Source organism: Seriola aureovittata, chromosome 1, assembly GCF_021018895.1.
Source record: "Seriola aureovittata isolate HTS-2021-v1 ecotype China chromosome 1, ASM2101889v1, whole genome shotgun sequence".
Classification (NCBI taxonomy): Eukaryota; Metazoa; Chordata; class Actinopteri; order Carangiformes; family Carangidae; genus Seriola; species Seriola aureovittata.
The window spans coordinates 14,268,317-14,295,999 of record NC_079364.1 but is presented as its reverse complement, the minus strand read 5'-3'; the positions used below and the strand labels follow the sequence as shown (position 1 = coordinate 14,295,999).

The following is a 27,683-nucleotide window of genomic DNA, read 5'->3' as shown; positions in this document are numbered from 1 at the left end:
TTACCACACGGCATCTGAAAGTATCATCCAAAAGAAAACATTGTGACAGACTGAACATTACAACTTTTACTCAGGTGAGAAGCCAGACCAGCAATTTATGTCACATTGGACTATTTGTTGGATTTTGGATTTTATTAATATGGAAATGGCTTTTTATCATCAAATGTATAATTTACATGATAAGAAGACAGTTAAAAGACATGTTAATCCCATTATAAGGAGACAGTAGAAAGCACAGCACAGAACAGAGGAAAGACAAGAAAATGGGGAGCAGGGAGGCAGATGTTGGAGGTAGCAGCAGGAAAACAGGATTGCAGTCCAGAGAAGGGAGATGAAGTAGAGGATGAAAAGGATGAAGTGGCATTTACTTTGTTGGGGCCCACCTTCAGATCTAGATACTCCAGGTCCTTCTTCAGTTGTATGTAAGTATCATCAGCCTTTAAATGAGCAGTGGAGAGATAAATCATTTGAAATGTAGCTGCAAACGATAATGGGTGACCAGATGACTCCTAAAGCCTTTATTTGCTGTTCAGGCTTTGCTAACAGGACTTTAATTAACGTGATCTCAATTACAGTTTACTTCTACCTCTGTATTTTTATCTACAGTGAGTGAAGCCAAACTGTAATTAAGTAATCATGAAATTTTTGAACTGGTTTAATGTCTCATGTTTGACCTCATACACAACTGAGCAACGCAGGTCTTGTGCATGACGTGTGGTCAAACCGAGATTTTACACTCCATCATAAGCACAGAGAATGGCCAGAGAATGGTTGGATGTTAGCTGGGTGGGGTTGTCATTTCTGAGCACCGTTGCAGCTTCACTGTGGTCTGCTAGTCTTACAGCAATGCACTGTTTGTGACCAGGCTCACAAGGGAAACTGTGGCCTGGTGGCTGCTTCAGAGTGATAACGCCATATGCAAAAGATTTATCAGAGCACACAGAGATGTAGATACAAATGTGAAAGTTTAAAATGCAGGTACAGTCGACGAGCAACATGCTTCAAATGTGGCATATTACTTATTACAAACAGAATAAAACAAGCCTCTGATAGCTTTTTCAAGTTTTGAACAAGGTGGATGAGGAACACTTACTATAAAGACACTAATGTATCGATACAAGGCAGTCTAGACAATCTGAAGTGCAATAAAGCCCATGCCAAAATGGTTGAATTAAAAAGACAACCAAGCATTATCAACAGATTGCAGTCTTGAATGAATGACAGGGAAGTAATGTATGGGATTGGCTGGGGTGATGGGGACCACAATACACTGGCAGGGGTTGCAGTGTGCTGTAGAAGAGGTTAGGGAGGTGCAAGGGCCCCTGACCTGCATGCCGGAGCCTAGAAGGCCGTTGTGCTGGTGGTGCTGCAGGTGAGCGAACGCATAGCTGGGGCTATGCACACCAGCCATCTTGGCCTGGTGCCTCCGAAGCTGAATGAGGAGCAGAGTCAGCTCCTCTGGCTGTAGCCAAGCCCGGGTTTTAAGGGCCGCAGGCCAATGAAAGTGCAGAGGGATGAGAGAAAGTATTTGAGAACCATCTGGGTAGTACAGTGGCTGAGTTAAAGTATCTGAGAGAGCCAAGTGGCAGAGAGGCCAGTACACTTCTGCTTCTATTAACGTCCTAATAACACAAAGCTAGAGCTGCTCTGTGGAGATATGATCTATTGTGCTATAAGTGATGGTCTGAAGACAAGGGTTATCAGAACTGATAACACTAGAACAAATGGTATAAAAATCAAACAAGCTTTATAGTGGTTAAAAAAAACAGCGCAGTCAGCTCTAGATTCTACATCTGGATACTGTCACCATGATGAGCCTTATAGTTATACCTGTTCATACCTGGATTGGCTGTCCTTGACTACTGGAAAACTATGTTAATACACATCTTTAATAATGAAACCAAGTCATGTAGTGCATGTAATAAAGAGGATCATACCGTTTTGCCATGTAAGCTAGGTGCACTGACGGTATGTGTGATGTAGCCCATGGCTGGCATCGACCGTCTCTCCATTTGGGATGTCTGTGGACAAACAACACATTCATCAACTTGTTATTACAGATCTTATAGAGTCAAATCAAACAGAATGTCTAATTCACTAAATAATCTTCAACAGAGTGTTAAAGTGAGAGATAGACCACTCCATCACACTGAATCAAAGTTAAATCATTGCCTCCAAGTCTGCAAACAAATTTGACTACACAGCAGATTTATTTTTTCATCTATCCTTTTCTCCCTTTCATCACTCCTAATCTTATTCGAAACAAGGTGTGCCCTGAGTTTTAGAGGCTACAGGGCTTGGAAAATTTGACGTTTTTGCTTAACACACAGAATTAGTGAAAACCAGGCCCACTACAGAACCTTAAAAGGACACAAACAACAAGAGATTTAATTAACTACACATAAATTATACTAAACCTGCTTTCTTAAAATAACATTTGTTTGCTACCAGCAAGAGAAGCACTGTAAGCCATTCCCTTTGAGATTCCCATGCCACTATTTTTTTTGCTGTATAATAGGTTTTTTATTTAAATGCGAGATCAGAAGAAAGAGACCGCGGCTGATGGTTGAGATACAGTAGAGATGTTTATAGGGTGCTGAGGAGCCCTGGGCAAATTGGATTAGCTGCTAATAAAACATACTTTTTAATGATATTCCACAGAGGTATACAGATTGCTATTTCTCAAGCACGCTCCAGCCAGAGAGCACCATCAGCCTCAAAGATGCTGGGTGCACCAAAACTAAGTTCATTGCCGACTAAATTTAGTTCCCATAAACATCACTTCTTTGGATCATCTTGCATAGTCACTGTGGCTCCCTTTGTTAAAAAATGTATGTTCTTCAAAAGGCTTTTCCATAATTGTGCATCGCTCTGTTTTATGGTTATAATTAGTGTCCTGCCACTGATGGGTGAATGATGGAGGAAACAGCATCTGCGACACTTTGTTTACTTGTGTAAGGCTAACGGGCTGGTTTATGAGGCTTGTGCGTGCTGGCAAATGTGGTGATGGTTTGGAGGGAGATCTTTTCACATGTGGAGGGTGTGGTGGGGAGACAGCACAGGGTGTGGATGACAGGACGTCCCCTTGCTGCGTCTCCAGTGGCGGCGGTGGTGCTGTCTGAACGCTGCAGTGGTTTGGGGAACAGCAGAGTAGCGGGCTTTTACTCACACATGCTCACACCACCTGTGGATAAGGCCTGGGTGTGGACTGTGTGAATCTGCAAATGATTCACATGAGCATCAAAGTGTGTGCGCTGAGAAGTCAGATGCTTCTCATGCTCCTCATTACTAGTCTTCCCATGGTGTCCTTGTGAGCTCACGACATCCTTCAAATCATCAAATGTCAGTTGATACCTCACACCCACTACCCAAAGCTACTGTGAGAATGAGATCTTTGTCAGTGGGCTCACTACATGTGAATCAACAAGTTTTACTTAAATCCCAAGCCAATGACAAACTACTGACATTTACTGTGTGCCAGTATTATAGTGCTGAAGCACCAATGACTGAGTATGAGTACATAAATGAAGGGTGGGACTTTCATCTATCATCTAAACATTATCTATACACGTTTATCGTGTGCAGAATTATGGGACTCTGACGGTGGGACTTCATTAAAACAATTTATGTGTCCTTTGTAAACAACAGAGGATGTACTTCTTGAGAAGGCTCCGATTCTACCGATTAAACAGCAAACTTTTGTTTCCCTTTTATCTAACAATTCAACAGCTTGTGATTCGATATGGCATACAAGTCTGGTATGGTAACCTGGCAGAACAGTGAAAGCCCAAGCTCCCACGTCTCGTCCAGATGGCCATGAAGATCATAGGGAAAAAAGAACATAATTTTCTTCAGTCCTTATACAAGAAATCTGTGCTCAGGGAGGCTCAGAAGATTCAGAATGAGCCAACACACATCCTGAACCCAGAATTTGAGATACTGCCCTCAGGCCAACAGTTCAGGATGCCAAATTGTAGATTGAACAGGTACAAGAACTTATTCATGATAACAAATAGGGTTACAATACCTGTCATATCTGGGTTTTTATTCTTTTGTTTATATCTGGTTTAATTAGAAGAACTATTGTCCACTATCACTATTTCTTATCATACCTGGATTTATTACTGTAATCACTGATCTTAGGCACGCTCCACTGGACAATAAAGTACACCTAACCATAACTTAACTGGAACCTATGAGGTAATTCAACACAACAAGTCTTTCTATGAGTGTAATAGCAGCGTGATACCTCACTGGGAACACACCTACTGCTGCCCCTTGTGAATCACTTCCTGTTCCAAGACACACTACAGATGTGTTAACTAAAGTGGCAACTAATGATTATTTTCATTATTAATTAATCTACCAAATATTTTCTTGACTAATCAATGAATCTTTTTGCCTATAGAAAGTCAGATATTGATTAAAAAAGGCCATCACAATTTCCCAGAGCCAAATGGGGCATATTCACATTGTTTGTTTTGTCCAACCAACAGTCCAAAACGCAAAGATATTTCATTTATACAGCTATAAAACCAAGAAGAAACTGAATTTTTTCTTGAAAAAAATCTGTTGATTGACTAATTGATTAATGGTGTAATTGTTTCAGCCCCAGGGGTTACCATGACACCAGCCATTCAAACCCTTTAGCATCAGGGTAAGGTAAGCATAGTGCAGAGGCATAAGCTATAATCAGCATGTGGCTACATGGACAACACTTGTTAGAAGGAAAAATTCCTTTGAGGTTTTGTCTTTTTCATGGTATTTGTGAATACTGATAAAAATATAAAATAAGACCAGCATCAGCCTTTATCGTCTTCTTAAAAATAACTTCAGATCAAGTGCACCACTACACCAATATTTTCATTTTTTTAGTTTTATAATGAGTAATACTGACTTTTTGCTCTACATGAATAACTTATTCCTAGACCAGGCTGCATGTTTGCTAATCTTGGCTGTAGTACATAATGATTAGAATGTCATTAACATCTGAAGTTGAAATGAAATATCAAAGGCACTGATATAAAATTATTCGTTAATATTATTCTATGAATGCAACACTTAAGATGCTATATTCCACAATATTTGAGTACTTTGAAAAGTATTTAGAACTACATTTAATACTTTCTATCTCAAAGTTTGATTGGGGAAAAAAGTAAATGTTGTTTTATATTTTATAATACAATGTTTAAGTAAACTGTTGTCTAAATTGTCTGGAGAAGATTTATGAGAAGTAAGTCAGAGATGCCTCTCTACCCTCAGTAGCTGCCCTACCTGTGAAAGATGGGCACAGATATGGCTTGGTGAGCTGGATCTTGTGCTGTCCCCGGTTAACACTTCATCCAGGGGCCTGACTGTGCGTCTGTCTGAAGGAGTGTGTGGCCTGCGAGGGGACAGGGGTTTGAATGAGGAGGGGACAGACGGTGGGACTTCACACGGAGACGGGGGGACAGAGATGGAGCGTGGCATCTCCACCGTAACTCGTAAAGATGAAGAGTCTGTGAAGTTAGGCCCAGAGTACACAGGAGCGGTGGGGCTGCCGTGACGGAACTGCTGCCGCTGCTGCCACTCATACAGCTGCCACACCATTCCCTCCTTGGTGGCCATTCGCTCATCAGTGGACATGCGGAAGTGGCTGAGCCGGTCATGAGCATACTTGTAGTCACTGGGCAGGTTGCATGTTGCTGGAGGAGAATTGCTGTCAGGCGGGAGACGTGGAGACTTTGGCAACGACTGATAGGTGGCATCCACTGTGCTGGCTTTGGGCTTTAAGGGAGGAGTCCGCCGGGGGAGGTTGTACTCAGCAGAGGGAGCACTGAGACAGAGAAACACATGGAAGAATTTTACTTTTATATAAAGATTTGGATATTATCTGTTCCCAATTACAATTCTTTTTCTACATAAAATAAAATAAAATTAAATAAGACACTGAGCCACTGAAATATTCATGTACTCATAAAAGCCACTAGAGGGAAGCATTTACTCAAAGTTTTTATTTTCATCATTGTTCATGCTGCTGTTAGAGAGAAATGTTGGTCGATTCAAACTGGCTGTGTGACGTCAAACTGACCTCTTGATTGGATCCCCTTTTTGAACTTTGACCCACTGCTCCACCTGAGCCAGTGTATTCTTCCTCTGCACATGTTTCTCAGTGCCTGCCTGCGAAACAAAGCCCCTCTGATAGACAAGATTTCCATTTTGTTCCGGCGGCAGAGTCACTTGGATTACAGTTTGCTGTTCGTTCTTGTGGGCGGCACCATTGACAGAGTTTGGAGAGAGTCTCTCTGCTCTTTCCTCTGTGGCTGATTGGCTGGGCCTCCCTTGGACCTCTAATCCATACCTCACCTCATCTCCATGAGCCAGTCTGATACCGTTATCGTGAGGTTCCTCTCTGTCTGTCCTATGAAGGCTTTCTGACTGAGATGAGTTCTGGTTGATGTGGACATGGTTGGTCTGTGGAACTGCTTGCTGTGCAGCCTTCTCCGCCTTCTCCACCTCTCTGAAAAAAAGTGAGAGGGGATGATTTAATATTAACACCAATTATTATATTCTGTTTGAACTGTAGGTGTGTTTTTCACTATATTTATCAAGTTTATTTAATTGAAAAACATTTCTACATACAACATATCCCAAGTTACAGAGTATGTCTCGAAGTAGAACAGTACTTCACCTTACAACTGTTATAAATGGCTACATTCATACACTTGTTTATTCATTATCTAATTTTTCCTGTTCATTGTATATTATGGTGAATAGCAGCTCTATTCTTGAAAAATGAATCCCTTGTTTAAAGCATTAAGAGGTGGATAAAAAAAGCACAGTGGCCACAAAAATTAACCTTCATGATCCTGAAGGTAATTTCCCAATTCATTTGCAGAGACACTTTTACATACGGTCAGATCCATTACTGAGTTTCACTCAGGAAAGATCAGAGACCATAGGGAGTTATTCAGTAAGTTTACATCTGCACTTTTTAGAGGTTTTGCTGGAGAATCCATAAAGAGAGAATCCCCAGGGAGAATTGACAGTTGTTTTGTCTTCATTAAATAGCTTTGGGTAGTATGGTACTCAAACAGTTTACTTTTAATTTTACAAACTGAATACACTTAAAAGTTGCTTATTTCTTGGGAAAGTAACTCCTGAGGTAGAATATGAAGATAGGAGCAGTAATAAAAGACGTGCTTTGGATGATTGAATAAGTGAGTTTAGTGTTATCATTTATTATACCTTCATTAGTGCAAAGCATTTCATATAATTAATGTTTCATTTCAAGGGACCAAACTAGGATTTTCATGTAGGACACTGAGTGCTTTTCAAAATAAACATTTCAGGAGTAATTACTTACGTTGGCCTCTAAGTGGCATTATTGCACAGACATTTGAACTGTTCCGACCACCGGATAAATGATGCATCCAGCTAATCCAACACGTCTAGATGCAGTTTGTAATACATTTAACACAGATACAATTGTCACAGAGTATCAGACTGTATTGCAGACTATTTCTGCCATTGATTGTGAATATTTTCCAAAACATTCTGCGGACAGCTCTACATTGTGATTACTGCTGTAGAAAGACAATCTGCATTAGCACATCTCTTATGTGAGGCTTGTGCTCAGCTGGCAATGGTTGCAATGAGCCTCATTTATACCAGACCCAGATGCAGTACACACACACACACACACACACACACACACACACACACACACACACACACACTGCAGACATCTTTGTGCCCTAGAACAGACGGACAGAGTTGCACCTGCTGTGGAAGACTGCTGTTAAAACAAAGCCCATGAAGGCAGGAAAAAGGAGCAAATTATAGTTATGAAAGCAGCATTAAAGCAGTGGTCAGTTCAACACTGCAGTCTAACACTGTAGACGAAATAACACACGATGATTAAAAATAACTATTTGGTTGAATACTATGATGCCCAGGTTCCCTTCATAATATCATCTCAAGACATATCCAGCTGACAGAGACTGCTGTGCTTTATGGAAAGAAAGATGTTGATACTAGTGGATGCCCAACCAATGAGGGAAGAGAATCCTACTCGGTAGAGCAAGACCAACCTCTTTATAGTGTGACTCTGCTGCATTAGCGCAGCCTGGTTCATGGCCCGGATCCAGCCATTCATGTCCTCCTGTGTGTCCGCACTGAAGAAATATGTCCGCATCCCGCAGTGTTCTGCCTGTGAGCCAATCACAGAGTTCTTATTGTAAATGTAGGAGCGCATTCCTGTGTGGCTCGCCTATCAGAGAGAGGGAGAGCGAGAGGGAGAGAGACAGAGGATAGATATGAGAACTTCTATACCTAAGAAAAACCTGCCAGTGAGGCCGATGAGTGAAAACCTTTGCTGCCTTGTGTACTGAGACTGACAGCTGTCAGCTCAGTCAGTTCACAGCGACATTTTACTGAAAAAAAAAAGAGTAGGGAGGGAGCAAAGCGCTGAAGTAAAAACAATGTGAACATTGTGTTGTTTCTGGCAAGGAAAAAAGCATTACCCAGGTTACATTTATTAAAAAAAAAAACTCTGTACAGCCTCTTTAGCACACAGAAATTAGACAGCGACTCAGGAAATAGCCATACAGCAGCAAAGGAAAGTCAATTACCTGTCACCACTTTAGGCAGGATACACACACACACACACACACACACACACACACACACACACACACACACACACACACACACACACACACACACACACACTACACATTATAAATATTATCTTGCTTGTCATTTCTATGTGACGGTATAAATCTGTCTCAAAAGCTTGATTGTACAGTGTGGCCACCAAATCCTCCAAACTTCACCGAACCCCATCCACTTCCGATGCAGACAACCAGCTATACCACAGTCATCTGCTAAATATGTCGCACTGATCTACCCAATATATAGTAAAAAAAAAGTGCAAGCATCAACATATTTATGTAAAATGCTAGTTATTTCACATTAATTGTTGTAACTCCACCATAACAAAATTCACGAATAACTGCTGACACCCACTAAAAAGGACCAACTGCATTATATAGTGTATACCATGGAAACAGTGTGATCTTCACTGAATACAGTACAAGTAAAATCTGCAAAAAAAAAAACAAAAACCTATCCACAATAACAGAAAAAGGTTCTCTCAGTAACTACAAAGATATAATCCTGCTCCCCTCTTTTTTTTATGTTCATAAACTGTCATAGCATGTTGCAGTCGCTATGAGCACTTCACTAGCTCAAAATACCTTCCTATTAACCACCATGATTTATCTATTTTGAGTATAAAGTGAATACAGTCATTCTACTGAAAATTCTTCAACTTTTAGACAAGTTCTAAGCCAAACACTGTGAAGTCAATTTAAAAAAGAACCTGCTTCAGAACAGATGCGGAGAAACAAGCTAACGGATTATATTGTATCTTCAGTTGCAAAACAATATACAAATTAATATATGTACAGCAGCAGGGGGCAAATTGCTGATGTTAGCAAACATCTGAAGAAATGCAATGAAAATATGAAAATAATGGCTGTGACGCTGTTGTCCCACCTCTCCCATGATGATAACAAGGTGATAAGTGATACACAGCTCGACAAGACAAATACCAGAGCCACTGAGGATGTGCGTCTATGAGAAAGATCAACCGGCAATATGATTGTCATGCTCTCCCAGTTGACCACATTCATAAAATTAGCATTTGGCTAACGTACTAAACATCTGGATATTTCACACGTTTTCTTTTTCTTGCTCTGTAGTCCAGCACATTGGATTTGAACTGAAATTATGACTTTGAGGTTAAAGTGCAGACGCCCACCTTTGATTTGACAACGTTTATATCCACACTGGGTGAACAGTGCAGGGAGAGACTGTTTTCTTTTGGTAACTATGAATAAGAGTATTATCATTTCTGCTCTGAATGAGAACAATTTTATTTTTTTGATTGAAAATCTAATTTGCTGGAGTACAGTGCAAAACAGCAGTAACAAGTAACAAAAGTGTTACTGTCTTAATACTCACTCACAGTGTACTTACTATACATGTAGAAGAGGTGAGTGTCAGTAACAGAAGCTTTGTCCTTTTTTTTTTTTTAAACATTCACATCCAAATTGTTTACTAAAACTAACGGCACTCCCACACACTCTGGCATTGTCCATGGATGAGTGTTGCTGTAGTCATGTCTGTACATGATAGGGCTTTGATGCACATTTATAGTAATGTGTATTCAGCAGCTAGTAGCATGATATGAAACAAAATGAGCTGAGAATGGCGGTCCACTGATGAGGCTAAAGTGAAATCAAATACCTATTCATGCAAGACAGGAAGTCTGTGTGATTCAGGATGGCCGCCCGCAGAGAACAGTACTCACTCCGCCCGCGCACACACACCAGGTCACAATGGGAGGCAATTGACCAACAGGGAATGAGAGAAACACAGTGAGATGAGCAAAAATAAGAGAACAGAAAACAACAGGAAGTTACAGCAGATCAGTGCTGACTCAATAAGAAAGAACAGAAATGTCTGTGGTCCTTTGGGAGACGTCACAGAAGCGAGTGTGAGTAACATCATACAGTACAGCTGCATCACACAGTAAGTGTTTTGACACTTTAAAATCGGACACATCATTGTTGCATCACAGTACAGCCTGCAATGCTTAAAGGAAGGTAAAACAAATTAAAATACAAAGCTTAATAATAAGTGTAAATATTTCAGAGAGGAACTGTACTGACTTATACAACCTAATGTGGCATCTAATATCTTCTCTACTCAACTGATGCTTCTGAATTTGGTTTTCACTATCTGTAGTCAATTATTTCAACTCATTACTTCGGGCCAACACAAGCTGTAGTCTGAAATTCACTGTACATGTCAGTGGCTCTAATAGTCTGGAACATCCCATTGTTGAACAACAGCAGACATCTACTGAGCAGTTGTCATGCTTACTTAGCAGTAACTGAAAATTTCCAAAGCACCTCGGATGCATGTAATGAAATCTCCTGCTGTTTAATGCATGATGGCTCAGGGAGAGGGAGGGAAGAAATAAGGATCTCTTAAATACCGGGTGGTACAGCAGAGCCCAGGCTCATTTCACCTAACCTTACATATATTCCCTGGCAGGCAGTGGGAGGAGACGGTGAATAGGCTGAATGTATAATTAATATTCCCCGCAGAACTATTATCATACAAATTCCATTGTATGTAATATGATCTTTAAAGCACAGGCGATACATACCACACAAGCACACGCATTCATATTCACATCCATACAAACAGAATCCAAGAACAAAAAGCCCAAGTACAAAGGAGCTGTAAGGATTGCAACAGAATGCCCTGAAGCTGCAGTGATGCATCAAACATTCAGGCACTATTGTTATTTGCAACAAGCTCTGTGTTTTCACAAAGGAGGAGCTGGATATTGTTAACCCTCTTGCTCTAAGAAAAAGACATGAATCCCTTTGCTGTCCTCTGGCAGAATTCACAGAAGGAAAAGAAGAAAAAAAAAGACTTTGGCGCATGCAAGGAGAAGTTCTGCTGCACACTTTCAAGTAAAAATGACACTATTACCACATAGTGTCTGGCTGTTGTGATATAATAAAGAAGTTATGTGTCATTCAAATTTCTGTGAAAGAACAAAGTTGTTGCACTGTGCACACCATATTACAGACTGCACTGCTGCAGCCTCTCCAGCACAGTGGCTGAGGAACTGAAACACAGTGAAACATTTGTTTCTGCCCCTGCTCACAAAAGTTGAAGTCAGACCATGCATAAGTCTACCTTACTTGAAATACATATGCTAATATGAGCAGATCGTGTCTTTTAGAAGTGTGACTAGAATACATAAAGGGTTGTACTGTAGCCATCCACTGTCACACGCACTGTTGGGTTTGCTTTAATAAAGGTCAGGGACCAGAGGGTCAAAATTTCCACCAGAATCTGCAAAACTCTGCTTCAGGAAGAAATCTTCATAGAATTTAAAACCTGAGTTGAATGCAAAATCTCTCTTGCACAAAAATGTTAACATAGGTTGAAATTGTAAGTGAGAGTGTAAAACAGTACTCGTTTCAGTAGGGATGACAAAGCAATACTTTTTCCCTAACTTACTTTAAGAATTTGTTGTTGTTTTTTTTTCTTTTTTAAATATTTGATAAAACAATAAGTGAAGAAGACTTTTGACAGTTTTTGATGCTACAGACACATTTTCTTTGGTACTCAAGTACACGAGTACCCAGCCAGCCTTCCTGTATTACAGAGACCACATTTGGGGAGGGGGCAGTATGTGAGGATTGCTATCCAACAGTGATGTAGCAATAAACATTCCTAGAAACACTGTAAATAGTGAACAAGATTTGCTCGCTACACATGGACATGATTGTGTCTTTCATAAATGTGATTCAGTGCCACTTTAGTGTTACCTTGAAAGCATATTTGCGGTTTATGTGGTCATCAGGCTCAACTGGTGCGATGACATAACTGGGGAGAGGGATGCTACCGAGTACTGTCTCCTCTCGGCTGTCTGTGAAGCAAGGACACACACAGACACATACACACACACACACACACACACACACACACACACACATAGAATATTGTTACGGGCGCCCAAAACAACAATCTCTAATTCTGCCAAGATTTTTTTATGATGTTTACAAGTGACTGCAGATTTATGAACAGCAGGGAGATCAGTAAGGCATAATTCATGGGTGACTCTTGTCTGGAAGGGGCCATGTGGCAGCATGTGGCACGAGGTGGCATGTGGTTTATCTATTATTCAGTATGATTAATGGAGGAGAGGAGGTAGATGCTATAGCAACGCAAGCAGAGATTATATCCCATAATAAAACACTCAAGTTAATGAGGAAGGAGAAGTGAGAGGAATAGAAAACCAGGGAGAGTAAGAAACAGCAGTAGATGTCATACGTCTAATTACAGGCTGTTATTTATCAAGAAATGTATCTTCCTGCAGAGGAGATCACTAAAGGTTTGTGTTTCTAATTTTACAACCAAATCCATTGTAAATTTTGTCTCTTTTTTTTTTTAAGTATATTTTTTGGGCTTTTTTTATGCCTTTAATGGACAGGACAGTAGAGAGAGACAGGAAATGGGCAGAGAGGGGGAATGACATGCAGCAAAGGCCGTCCAATGCGGGACTCGAGCCGGGGCCGACTGCAGCGACGATTGCAGCCTTGGGGCGCCTGCTTACACCACTACGCCACACGACACCTGCTTTTTTTTTTTCTTTTTTTTCTTTTTTTTTTAAGCCCCACCTTTCAGCAGGGCATCAAAAAATTTATTTGAACTCTTATTGTTCCTCTCCACGGAAATCTTTAGTAAAAGGCGAAAGATTTATACGATCTGAAGAGAAACAACAGTGATCTAAAAAATGTTGTCTCTTAAACCCTGGCCAAGTGCACTTTTCACAGACTCACCTTTGTAGTAAAACAAGCAGTAGTCTGACAAAACAAACCACTTCCGTTTCCACAGTCGCATTCCAGAGCTGTCCTGGAGGTAAAGGGGGAAACACAACACACAGTGTATTTAGAAATCCACCTTGGAGTAACACAATGTAATTCACATTTTAATTAAAAAGTGTAGTTTGGGAATAGAGGAACGGGTGGGGTCGGGGCTTTATGCATATCACTGGAGCAATAATTCTATTTTTTTTTTTTTCTTTCTCTACATTTAACTCAGTACTGTAGGTCTCCAACTCTGGGTTTGGTCTGTGCTTTTTATATCTAATACTTCTTAGAATTGTGCGCTCACATAAGACATTAAAGTCCAGATTCACTAAAATGGTTGCAAGGTCATTCTGAACATTCATTTTTACTGACATATCACATCGTATTCTGTACACAATGATAGATTACTGATAAGAGCTTTAGTGCAGAGAATAATGATGTAAATTATCATGTTTATCTTTAGCAGACAAGGTTGCTTTCACACAACACACAGATGTACCTGTCGTACAGTGAAATATCTCACCTTCTGCAGGGAGGGTAAACTATGAATATGTGACTGGTATTTCAGATGTGACAGATTTGAGGCTGTGTTTTCTTTTTAACATTTGTAAGGCTGCAACTAATGCTTATTTTTATGATTGATTAATTCATTCCCTTGTTAGAAAATATTGGCAAAATGCCTAGGGTGACGTCTTGTTTTGTCTGAGTAATAGTCCAATACCCCAAAATATTAAATTCAAATGATGTAAAACAGAGTAAACCAGCAGATCCTCTCATTTTGAACCAGGACAAGGAGAATGTTTGGCATTTTCAATACATTAAAATATCAAAATTGACCAGAGGAACTCTGGCTCACCTGTTTATAGAGCCAGCCTCTCACCACCACTGGGATGTTGAGGTTTCTTTTAATAGCATGATCCCGCTTGCCAAAACTGTGTACTTTCCCCGTAACTCTGGAGCCCTGCAAAAAAGAAAAACCAAGGAGGATGAGATTATATGGTAGCTATGCTGAAGAACTGTAATTCAATTGACTTTGCTTACAGAATACAGCTATTATTAATAGCGAGTAGTATTGTACTGACCACTGTCATCCACAGCACAAACAATACAACTGCAAATTTAGTTAACTGAAAAGTAAAGACAAACAGTCTTTAAACTAAGTAAAATGGCATTTTCCATGAACTTCCTTCTTTTAACACCCCGAATGAGAAGAGGAAATACCAACTGCTGTTCCTGTGGATGTGTGAATCCATTTATAATCAGGCATATTTTTAGACACAGTCATTTCAGACTACATCTTCTCTGTGACAATGAGCTCACACTTTTTCTCAGGTATTTTTCTACAGAAATACTTTGGGTTGTCATGTTGACCAGCTCAAAGCTGAAAGAAGACAAATGCTGAGGGGACAAATATGTATATGCAATTCCTTATACAAAGACATAAGTGAGACACAATCATAACTGTTTTAATTAGACAATCAAAAACACCAGTGGTACCAAAATGTAAATAGTAAGATGATTAAATCACACAAAAAAATCAATACGCAAACTAATTAAAAGCATTTTTGCAGATAATTTTCCCCAGAGGAACAAGTGTCTCTAACATCAATATCAACTGTCTTTAAGTGGCTTTCAGGGGTGCCATTAGAAATTTTAGATTTCGAAGTGTCTTTCTATTTTCCTGTGCTTCTGTGGCGTGTCCCACATTCAGTGACACAACATGTTTGCGCCAAAAATTTCCATGATCGCTGTGGAAACAACAGCAAGAATGGCAGAAAGATGCATACGCCCCTGTCCAGTCCCACAGGATGTGTATTTGAGTTTTATTAAGCTTGAAAAATTACTGAATTATTTCTCTCTGTGGTCATTACTCACAATGAGATAATGTCTCCTAGAGTTGATTAAACCAATTTATCAACATGACCATTAACAGTCATCAAGAGAGCTCCAAGAGCAATTCGCTACACTAAACAGAAATGTATGGTGGATTACAATAAATATTAAAAAAAAACCTTTTTGAACATTTTACTATACTATACTATTTTAAGATTCATTTTCTCTATAAACATAATGAGAATTTCAAAGTTTAGGTTCTACATTAAAACTAACACAAGCAAAACATACTTGACATGAAACAGCTGGACTCTCAGAGAAGAGAAACACTGCTCCTCACCTTTGACCCTGAGGTGGCATCTGCTGCTGCAGAGGTCACTGCCTTGGAGGACCCTGTGACCATACTGGGGGATCTCTGGTGGGCTGCTGACTTGGACATACGGGACTCTATCCTACAGTTGAGAAGGCAGCGTAGAAGAGGATCACTAACACAGACAGGATGAGAAGCACTGGATAGTGTTTTTTCTTCTCAGTTCCTTGACAAACTACAGTCATGCAGTATAGCAGAACGCAGCCCTGTGCTGAGCTTTCAGATATAAAAGGATATGACTATTTCCTGACACCGCCATGCGACCTGTCACAGCCAATGGCTTTTCAGTTGATCAGTGGAAGCCTTGTGGTCAAAATACTGTAGTGGGTCTGACACTCACCCTGGGGCAGGGCTTATACACACCCAGATAACAGCCCAAAACAAAACAAAACAAAACAAAACAGAAGCCCCATGTTACACCCTCTGACACACACACACACACACACACACACACACACACACACTGCATACACTAATACATGTATTATCTTTTGACAGCTTATTGGGGCTACACATTAAAAGCATTTAAGGTGTTAAAGTCAGCATCATTGGTGGTATAATTCGAAAGTTACATGCTGAACTACTGTGGTGCTTTAGCTCCACTGTCCAGTTTTAAAGTACAAACAATATGTTTGTAATAATAATAATGTTTTATGTTTGCCTGTGTGTCCCAAGATATTCAGTGCTTTTCTCCCTGCTCTGTCATTTACCATTCACTCAGTTTAGGCAATAATAATGTTAGCATTCCATGCTAACATTTATAATAATAATAAGAAATAATAATAAGAAATTATGTCGTATGTCAAAATACAAATTACTACAGGTGGTCAGCAACATTGTACATTTGTGTGACTCTTTATATACAGTAATTTCTATGAATGAATTGAGGGAGTAACCTACTCCAACCTTCACAAACACGTCATAAACATGTTAAGTGGTAGGGGTAGTTTGAATAGAATATGAATAACGTTTGTCTAAAATTTGTCTGAAACTTATAATACTGATGTTGGTAATGGAGGTTGGAGCCATGTTGTCCAGCACTGCAGGCAGAGTGGTTGCTTCAAGCTATTTTCTCTCCAGTTTATTTATCACCAAGTTTTCTCTACCATTATTTCAAGGACTTTTTTTCCAGGTTGCTGCAGCTTTCGATTTGTTCTATTGGCTCAAAAGGAGATGCATCAGTGATAATGGGAAAACTGGAGCCAGCAAGGATTAGTTTGATTTAAAAAGGTTCCAATGACATTTCTTGGGAATTTTATTTTAGGCTCATTAAGTAATAACATGCAGTTCCAACAGATTTTTAATCCACAAATCCTGCAGATTGCCTGTTACGTCACATTCTACAGGTGCTCTAATCTGATGACTTTGCAGACCACTGAATTAAAATGTCACTGTCACACGCCTGGAACCATCTTTAGGTGACACCTTCCTTGTCTCCCTAAGAAGCCATTTGAAGGGGTGAAGCAAGTCAGCATAAATGGTTATTTAGCGTGTCCCTACTCATTGCTCTACCACCACCATCCATTAAATCAAATCAGGACAGATCCATGGACTGCTGTTGGGTTGCTTAAGCCGTACTCTAGACCTAACATTGGTGTCACAACTGAAATTGAGATTTGACAAACCAGGTAATTTTTCCACAATTCTGTCAACATGTTTTAGTGATGACATGTCCACTGCAGCTCCATCTTCTTGTTCCTACCTGACACTAGAGGAACTTACCAGTCTTGAGAACCTGTAGCCCAGCTTCAGGATTTCACAAGTGCTCAGGGATGCTTCTAAGCACTACTTGTAGACCAAAGCCTGTGGGTAAAGCAATCTGTGCATTCATATCTGACTTGACATTAAACTCTGGAAGCCAGAGAAGGCCAGGCAACAGTCAAGCAATGTTAACGCTCACTTTCAATAATCGTGTGGCACCTTAGTGTTGTCTGACTGATTCATATAATGAGCTTCAGCAACATGACTTGCACTAATGATCACATCTAGCATCCACCATCGATCATGTATGTCACCTCTTAAGAATTTAGAAATTTGCCTAAAGCCTTTAATTTCCCCTGATAATTATGTTTGCATACCTATGTTAAAAAGGCCAGTAAAAATTCTCTATATAAAAAAGGAACTTGTCTGCAGCAAGTCAACCATGTATAACTGACATGCAACTGCCCAGAACCTCTTCTTGACTGTAGGAGTGAGCTCACAATGGGAAACAATGCGTGACCTGTCCCTCTGACAACACTGCCACTTGACCCCTGCATTGTTGTGCAAAGGGGTTAAAAGCAGCACTGAACCTCTTATTTTTTCCTGCTTTGTGTGCTGCACTACACCAAGGCTAAAACAAAAAAAGCAGATAAACTAAAGATGTGTGTCAGAGACCAAAAGCAAAAATGCTGGTACAACAAGGGTAAAGAGAGAGAGATAACAGTGGAACAAAACTTAGTGTCTGCACTCACAGCGTGGACTGCAGCCATCATTTTTACAGGATGTTTCTGTCGTATGAAGGGTACTCTGCTGTTTTATGTGAAGCTTTCATACTGTTTACCACGTCTGTCAGTGGAACAGTCCCCAGGAGATTTGTTGTGGCATGTGTTAGAGAGGGGCAATATTTCACATCACATAGCGCAAGAAGGTGGAAAGACTCTAAGCTCCATCTCTTTCTGCTTCTCTTGCTATGATGGAAATGAGGGCAGATTTGACGTTTTTTAATCCTTTCAGGCAGGGGGTCTACATGAAGAGATCTGACAAATTGATCATGTGTGATAATCTATAACAAAGCCAAAGCCTTCAGGACTGCAAAGCAAAGGCTGATCGACCTCTCCATGTGGAAGGGCCTCCTGAAGCTCTTTTTCATGCTCTGTCCTCAATCTGATTGGGGTCTCCAGGGAACACACTGAGTTCCTCCTTACTTGGAAGTGAGTGTGTGATTCATGGAAGTAACCCACTTCCTATCCAGATATCATTATGCACAGAACGAAGCCCATAACATCACAGTGTCAGTGAACAGAAGCAACGCTTTGCAGTCGCAGTGAGGTCGCGGTGAGGTCACACTTGCGCTGCACACATTGAATAGTAAGACTGCATCCCGGCTGTTACACACTACGCTCAAGTCTTCAGGATTTTAGCGATGAAGGTGGAAATGAGATGCATTAAATAGGAAGATGAATTTTTTGTGTGAGCTAGAGTGAGTTTCAGTGAGCTACTTTTATCTTACAAGCCACCAAGTTTCACATCTCTTTACTTCTGGATTTCTTATTTAATGACTGAGCTGTGGTGCAGTCTACAAGCATAATTCTATCAGTCAAAACTGCTTGGAGATTTCTTGTTGGTGTTTTAAACAATTTCTCTGATTAACAGAAAGTAACTGAGCTCTTAAAATGAGTAGAAATCTTCTGGTGTGTTTACTGTGTCCTAGCTAAGCACAAAGACCAGAAGTCAAAGGCAACACGTATGTAATCTAATTGAACATTGTATGTCATCCACTGCATTGGAAAAGCCAAGTACATAGATTTTTAGAGTGGTTGCCTTCACAAAGTAGGGCGGGTTGTCATGTGGGTAGGTGAAACGCAGATTAAGTTATTGATCAAGACTTCAAATACAGGCTACAAAGAATGTAATACTATTTTTACAGGTATCACAAAGGTAGCTCTATTTCCTGGTGTGAGCTGAAGACTAGTCGCCTCAAAAACACGAAGGGAAGGTGACACCAGTTTGTCTTCTTTTAGTACATATCTGACTTGGCCATTGTTCAGAACTCTTTACTGATTTTGGTAGTAATGTGTTTGCTGTAAGTACAAAGCTTCTGTCAACCTGTTCAGTTAACACAGCCAGTGGCTCAAGTAGGAAATATGTTGATGTGTTTCTTTAAAAATAAAAAGAACTAAGACAAAACTTTAACATGCTTACTGTATGTTCTATGACTGGGTTTCTTAACCTTGTCTTGCCCGTTACATGACATCCTTGTCATTTTGCTGTGGGAGGGGCATAGAACTGATGCTATTCTTACTATAATAAGCTTAAAGAGATTAGGACTAGCATTTGTCGGTACCAGAGTCATTCTGTTAATGTTTAAAATATGCGAGTGAGGCAACCATAGCTTAAAGCCCCTTGATGGTATACAAATCCTTGGCTCAACAGCACTGAACAAGGATTAATGAGGAGTTTCAGGAAATGAATGACAGAGGAGGGTGCAGATGAATCGCAATCAGCTTTGCATTGCCTTAACAAAACAGCTTTTAATTAGTGAGACTGCAGAGGTCACTCAACATGCTTCTGCCTATAGCGGTATCTTTGCTAGGCATGGTCATCTTACACCAGCCAGCTTAAATACGATCAGACACCTGCCGGTTTATGTTGTGCTCTAAACCTGCCATACAGCTTTGACGGTTTCGCAGGATGAGATTCACACAATGGAATGAAACAATGACAAGAAATCCAGCTGCGGTGCCGAGGTAAATATATTGTATACTGTAGTAAATAAAAACAAGGCAGGTGACATGCTGGTATTTAATATACAATACATCAAAGAGGTGTCCTTCTTAAGAAAAACTTGCTTGGCACTGAAAAACCTTGTAGAAACTCTATCAGTGCTTAAGTCAAGAGCACACAGTCAGGCTTCTGCTTTTATGACTTCGACTACATTGAGAGAAATAGCTCAGATGGATCATTATTCTTATAATAAAGCCAACATTAACAAAGCTTGGCTGATTGATGAGACGGATTCATGACTCCAGATGTGTTATGAATGTGGTCAAAATCACATGTGCCTGTCAACTGTGTCATTACCATAAATTTTATTAAGGCAATAATTTAAAGAATAAAGCTAAAGAGCATCCAGGATCCACATCCAGTAACATGTGTGCGGAGTCGGCTATGAATACCATGATGGTAATGAATAAATTCAATTAAAAAAAAAATACATTGCCCATCCTTTCTTGTTCTGACTATAACTGCAACTCAGTTTTCTGATGAACAGTTAATTGAGAGTCGAGTGGTTTCACTCTCCTTGTTACTGCAGAATAGAAATCTTCCAACCCAACCCCCCTATCGTCATATGCTTCACCAAGAAGGGTGATAGACTACTTCCCAGTCTATTTTTGGGCTCCAACCACATGACCTTGAATTGACCTCTCGATATATTCACGGATGCATCATTACCAGGAAGAGCAAAGACCAACTCACCTGTCTTGTAGTGTGTATTCTGTGTTTTCGGGGGAAATCTGTCCAGTCACAGGATGCCGAAACGATGTAGCCCTCAGGTTGTGGCTGCAGGACAGAGGGAGAGGGAGAGAGAACAACACCGGAGGAGAAAACAAAATAAGTATCAAATCATTAATCATATTCCTGTCTGATCATGTCCTCGCGCAGCTGTTTCTAAGCTTACAATAGTGCCTCACTCAGTTGGTACATCTATGGTACAGCTTGGTCAGGAATTACAGCTCATATTCTTTTACACAAAATGTAGGGCTCAGCACTCTCCCTTAGCCGGCTCACCAGGCTTTATCGATTTCAATTAGTTGGGGCCATTCATTGCTTTAACTAGAGCATAAAGGCATGTTACTGTCACAGGATAGAATAAGAAACAGACAAGTAGCTAGTGCCGCTGGTGTTGAGAGGACTGAAATATTATGCTATGACTCTTTTTCTATAGGCTGTTGTCTATTGTATATTGACATATGATTAGGCAAGGACAAGATTTAGGCTCTTTTACAGTTTAATGACAAAACAAAGCAAAATCCTTTTTAGTCTAATATCATGCCACTGGTATTCTACTGAAATACTGTCTACATCTACTATGTGTCTATCTACTATGCTAGGTCTACTGTCAAATACGCTGACATAGCTCAACAGCCCCGAACAAACTTTTGATCTGACACATCCTGATTGGCAAACTTCTTTCTCCTAATGTACCTGGTTGATGCTTCATAAAAAAATAATCAGTGGATGTATTTATCAAACGCCTACACTTATCATCGCACCATCTTGGAAGGTTAAGCTTCAATCATTCATCGTGTTTAGCTCTCCATTTCATTTAATTTCTCTCACTATTTACACAAAACCACAAGAGAGTATACTGCAGAGGACCTGTAAGGTGTATGGGTGTGTCAAACTGTGACACATCCCTTAAGATGCCGCTGGCTTTCTCCTTAGAGCATCATTTTTAATCTTAGACATATACAAAGTTTTGAAAAACATGTGATCTATAGAAATATTATACAACATAATATGGATAATATATATAAACTTTCCAGCATTGGGATCCCCATTGCTATAACTAATATCTAGCATCAAAGGCCTGTCTGAGCTCTGTACTGAGGTGTAGCTTGTGAGGAGACAGCTATTTGTCATAGTAAGAGGATAACAGTTATGAAGTGCAGGAGTCTTAGTCCCATTCAGGTTGACTGAACAACTGCCCTCTTATCTTCTCCTTTCACCATCACACAGTCTATTACAGAAGAAAAACAAAACACTATTTTTCCTCAGAAGCTGAAAAATACTGTGCACACACGTGCAAAAAAAAAAAAACTCAGTAAATACTGCTGTGCAGAGGGTAAATTCACATGCTGCCTTTTCATAAACTTACTCACCAGCACAGACAAATAGCTGAGATAAATCTGTTTACACTATCCTCACTTAAAGTGTACCAAAGGTAAATATATAACCACACATCTAGCAGTAAGGGGTGAATCCGCTGAGGGACAGCTGTTAAGTTTAAGTACTATGTGCAGAGATACAAACAGAAAGTGGTGCCTCGTTGCATCACCATGCAGCAAAGGGAGGGGAAAGGAAGTGAGCAGAGTGGAAAGATTTATGAGTTGACATTTCAGAAAAGTTCAGAGGGCGTATTGAACAGGAATGATGCTCAGCGATTCTGCATACACAAACAACATGATATCAAATATAAACAATATATGAAACCTACACATACAGTCATGTTAAAATTGCTATTGATCACATATACATTCACAAACATGCATGCACACACACACACACACACACACACACACACAACACACACACACACATATACACACACACACACACACACACACACACACACACACATACACATAGACATATACACACACAGGCTTGGCCAGGTTTGTTCCTGGTAACAGCTCATAATTTGCTGAGCTGCACAGGGCAAATACTGCACCAGCTTCCCCTGTTAATTAGGAATTTGCATTCTTTGAGGCTTTTGTTTTAGCCGCATTATTTCTGAACTATTTGTCACGGAATTTGCAGCATCCCCAGTTAGTGTACAAACACTGCAGCACAGCAGGTCTATTTGTTTGCAGAAAACTATAGCTTCCATTAATGCTTGTGACAACAGTGTCCCAAAGGAGAAAATGAACTCCTGCTGCAGATGAGTTAGCACAGTGTCTTGCCTTCTAGATTATAAAGAGGAGAAGTCAGATGGTTGCCAGCATTTAATGTCACAATTAGGATTCTGTGTAGTGACTCTACATAAATTATGGATTATCATAATGTACCAGTATTTGAGGTAAAAAAAAAAAAAAAAAAAGGAAATCCGCTACATCACCTTGTAGTCATGTCTGTCAATTCAGCTTCTGGTTCAACTCAGGTTCATCTTTAATTTGCATATTGATTTGAATGCAATCAATCTATAACAGAATCATTCACAGTCACACGTGCTCTAATCAATAACTGGTGTTTCTTAATTCAAAAGCATCAAAAGGATATGGTTATAAAACATACATAGATAAATAGTATAAAGCTATTAATCCCAAGTAAATTATGTGATACAGCAGTGAGGCATAAGTTATTTTGTAAATATATGTTTATTGGTGGCATAAACTTAGTAGAGATATTTTGTGTGAAGGACAGTACTTATGCTCAGAAAAGTTCTGTGTTTGACTCAGATCAAGTTCCAGGAAGAATTTCATTCCAAAAACGGGCACAGTCTCGCACCACTATTATGTCAACGAGCTCCAGAACAGTGACCATCAGGTTAAGTAGAGTTTCTGCTTCCATCAAGCCAGATAAAGAAGAGAAAGAATGTACAGTAGAAGTGTTACCATAATGTAAACAAGAGTTCAATCCCCGCTGAGAAAATCGGTGGGTCTCAGCTAAAAACTATCATATATGAAGTAAAAACACAATTTTATCTTTACGGATGGTTTAGAGCTGTAATCTAGGGATTTTTTATAAACTGAGCTGAGTTTGATGTAAAGTAGGCAAACTGGACTGTGAATAGGGATTAACCTGAGAATAAAATGGCTGGTTTTGATTTCTTTGCCTCTCAAAAGAAACAGCAGCATTGCAGCTCAAACAATGAGAACATGCTCTCTCTCTCTCTCTCTCCCTCTCTCTCTCTCTCAATGCTGCAACATCAGCCCTGGCATGCTATACCTTTTTTTTTTTTACGAAACAAGAGGCTCTGGATAATCCCTGTCCATCGCATGGGCTGAATCTTGACAGCAGGGGCAGCAGGGGCACCAGGAGCAAGGCTCTGTGGTTTGAACACCTCTCTCTCTCTTTCTCACGCTAATAAAGGCTCCAAACTGCTCCACAACACACATCAAAGACAGGAATCACACCATCCGCTTACAGTCTCAACTCCTGTATCTATTTACACCACTCTCCCTGAGAAAAAAAACTCCCAAAACCGAAGACTCACTACTAGCACAGATCTCTGGTGTTTCTGTTTGCTACTTACTGTGCTGCTGTATCATGCACGCAGTAAAGACAGTCTCACCTGCTGTGAGAAAGTGAATCATCGTGAATCAGCTGCTAGACTCGCTGTGGTTGCTGCAGTTCACGGAAATCCTCTCTGCATTATCGGGAGCAGGTGGGAGATACAGAGAGGGTCTCTCGTAGCAGCTGGCATCCGCAAAGAGCAGAGTAAAGTGGAGCCAGCAGGATGAGAGCAGGAGGGGGAGCTCTTTATCTCTGCTTTCTCCTGCTCAAGCGTGCTGTCTGAGAGTTTCACCCCACACTTGCTGAGTGGATAGTACAGATCTAACTCCCTCCCATCAGGGGAATACCTCTGTTGCTTATCAGATCCTCCTCCCTTTCCATTTTCCACTCTCCTCTCTCTACCTCTCCTTTTTTCCCAGAATAGAATTTGCTAAACATCATGTCTTTCAATATAATAAAACCTTACTAGCTGCTATTCAAGAGGAAATACTATATACCACACATACCACATCAATGTAGTCTTGACGAAAATGTCAAAAGAGTCTTTCTTTACTTGGTTCAATTATTGCCAGGTCTTTGGTGCTGGGGTTTGCTACTTGGCTGTCTGAATTCCTACAGTAATGAAGCTGCCTTATTTTAGATATATTTTGGTTAGTGTGTCATAGTGGTATGCCACTGGTATCCTCTGAGTGGCAGCATTGCAACTAAAGTAATGAAGACAAGAGGGCATGTTGGCAATTTAGCTTTTTCTCAGTCAGTAACCTCTTTGACTGGTCAAGTCATCCACACTCTACAACACCAATTAGTTGCTCCATGTACAATTTTAAAGTTCACTCTCACATCTGCAGCATTCAAATCAGCTTTTGCTAAACATCTGCTATGCTGTCAGTGGATTCGTTTAGGCAGGGCCTCAACAATGTTTATATGAAACACACGTCAACACACGTGTTGAGTATTTAGACCAGGATACAGAAATATACTTACACATCACACACATACAACTTAGACATAAAATACTAAAAAAAAACCTAATATAAATAACCTCTTGAACTTCTTGAGCCCCTTCAAGGGCACCTCAGGGTCATTGGTGTCTACTTTTTGAAACACTGGTTTAACAGTAACATTGACCTGTGACCTATGCTAAGAGGGAATTGAAACTAATCCTGAGGAATGCAGACCATGGGAGCAGGTGGTAATACTGTAGGCCTGTGGTAAATATTGAAGCTAAAAAAGCAGCAACTTCAGAGGTTTGAGTTTGCTGTTTCACCCTTAGCTTTTGTCACGTATTTCATTTAGAAGCAGTTTAATTCAATAAATAAGGTCCAACCCACAGAGAATACCGAAACAGGAGCTCTTATGGCAAGGAATTATTTTCAGTGCTGTGAACACACACAAGGAGTCTCTTGTCTCCCTCCATGTAGCCTCCATAATGAGCATTACAGCATCAACGTGTTTTCTGAAAACTCGAGAAACAGGAGGAAATCCAGATGTAAAGAGATATAGCTACTGAGAGTGCCAATTATTTCTGCTGGTTTCCTCCTACCTCTGTGGCCACACCAGATTTGGACAAAAAGAAACTAAACAAGAAATTAAGTGCAAGGCAAAATAATAGATGGAATTTTAAAAGGTACAATTGAAAAGCCCTTTAAAATATGTTTTGCACGGCCATCTAAAAATTCATATTTTGATTTTAATATTAAAGGAGCTATTTGTAGGTTTTGCTATTCCTATATAGCCAATGTTAGCATTAACAGCTGTTTACTTACCAGTCAAAAAGAAACATTGTGAGTTCAGCTTCAAACGTCATTCCTTTACTCGCCGAGAGCTGTCTCCAGCAGTGGAAAGCAACACCAATGTTAACTCTTGTCTCTATCACATCTTTTCTTGTGCTGAAGTTAGCACGCTAACCAGATAGCCCCAGCCCGTCGCGTAACTTTATGACAGCAACTCACTGCAGCCTTCAATCTGCCCTGAAGATGTAGCGCTGCCCAGAGGGCGTATTATAACCTCTTGCATTATAAAGACAATGATGGCTGAAGCTCTCGTCATGCGACAATCACCACCACCTGCAATAAACCATGTTCTTGACAGAGTAAACTTACAAACAGCTCCTTTAACAAAAGAACAAAAATAGTTTTAACTGGCACAAATTACATATAATTATTCATAAAGTTTTTTAAATGTTGAAATGTTGAAACAAACTGATTATATTTAAGAACTGGAAACTTTGTTAATCATTTTCTTGTCACACTATAAGCTATAGTTAAAAAAAAACTAAGTATTAAAAGTTATAAGCTATTTTTTAATTCACAACTCAGTTTCATAAAATTGATATTAGAAGAGGTTGAAGATGAATCTGTAATAATCACAGCAGCTGAACGGAAACTAATCTCTTGAACCAGTGTGGTGTAATAAAAGTCATATAGTTGCCTGCATTTGGCCTTACAGTACACTGTAGCTCTGAGTGAAATAAAACACCAATCAATGTTGTGCAATTCTACTAATCACCAGAGAACACACAACAGCAGTCATTTAATTTAGTCTGACTGCTGTCTTCATTTCCGAGCCAACTGAATTAGCTATAACCAATATGTTATTACTATCAGCAAGTTGTTAGAGTGAAGATGATATGTTTCTGTAGAATCCAAAGAATAAAATCAAAGAAGGGCTGTGGATAGGCGCGTATGACAGGTCAAATGAGGTGCCATGAACTAATACTGAACTCTGTAATGACAGTCATTTCTGTGTGTACAACACCCTACACCCAGGCAGTGTGAATGTGTGGCAGAGTGTGACAGGACATTATGTTGTGAGAGATATGATAGACTTCCAGACACACCCTGTAGCATCCCAAGCCTAGCAGGGAAAATTAATTAAGCCTTAATAACAGTGGTTTGTGCTCGGTATCCAGACGCAGGGAGCTATTAAGATGATAAGCACTCTGCAGCAGGATTTGCACATGTTGACTGACCTTTATCAGTTTCATAGCAGAGCACTGCAGCAGCCTCGCTCAGCTTCATTTCCCTGACATTTGCGAAGGAATTATCTGTCCAAGGAGTTACTGTGAGATTCCACTTTCATTCAGTGTGGAAATTAGGGAATCCAACCAAACACATTTTCAATCTGGCCTTTCCCCATCATTGCACTCATTCACTACTATCATCATCTTCATTGTTTACAACTGCAGCAACTCCAAGCTGAATTGACAGCACGGCACATTGATTACAGCTCTACTGGACCACAGCTATGTCTATGCATGTATGTACATTAGTCTAAAACAGCATCAATGAAACAGGAAAAGCCTGGTCCATGCTGAGCTTTTATGGAGCTTGCAGTCATCCAGCAAACCACTCAAGCAGAACTGGGCAAAGACAGGC

At 40.1% G+C, this 27,683-nt stretch overlaps 1 protein-coding gene and 1 non-coding gene across 13 annotated transcripts in view; both read right to left on the bottom strand.

The window, feature by feature from the left end:
* The window catches only part of plekha7b (pleckstrin homology domain containing, family A member 7b), a 100,773-nt gene that overhangs the window by 47,349 nt on the left and 25,741 nt on the right, over positions 1-27,683 (bottom strand). For 3 of the 12 annotated variants that reach the window (XM_056363590.1, XM_056364167.1, XM_056363994.1), the window contains 11 exons: positions 20,827-20,910; positions 15,619-15,730; positions 14,302-14,406; positions 13,416-13,488; positions 12,402-12,502; positions 8,073-8,251; positions 6,071-6,499; positions 5,275-5,815; positions 1,938-2,021; positions 1,328-1,462; positions 369-437 (listed from right to left, as the gene is read on the bottom strand). In XM_056363590.1, the coding sequence (XP_056219565.1) occupies positions 369-437; positions 1,328-1,462; positions 1,938-2,021; positions 5,275-5,815; positions 6,071-6,499; positions 8,073-8,251; positions 12,402-12,502; positions 13,416-13,488; positions 14,302-14,406; positions 15,619-15,730; positions 20,827-20,910 (1,912 nt within the window). Of the gene's footprint in view, positions 1-368; positions 438-1,327; positions 1,463-1,937; positions 2,022-5,274; positions 5,816-6,070; positions 6,500-8,072; positions 8,252-10,293; positions 11,413-12,401; positions 12,503-13,415; positions 13,489-14,301; positions 14,407-15,618; positions 15,731-20,826; positions 20,911-24,364; positions 24,544-27,683 lie in introns of those variants that run through there. The other 9 variants (XM_056364308.1, XM_056363659.1, XM_056363744.1 and 6 more) reach the window with 9 other exon arrangements.
* On the bottom strand, positions 13,246-13,361 carry LOC130174767 (U5 spliceosomal RNA). Its single transcript, XR_008828625.1, has one exon. It is a non-coding gene; the product is annotated as a U5 spliceosomal RNA (small nuclear RNA).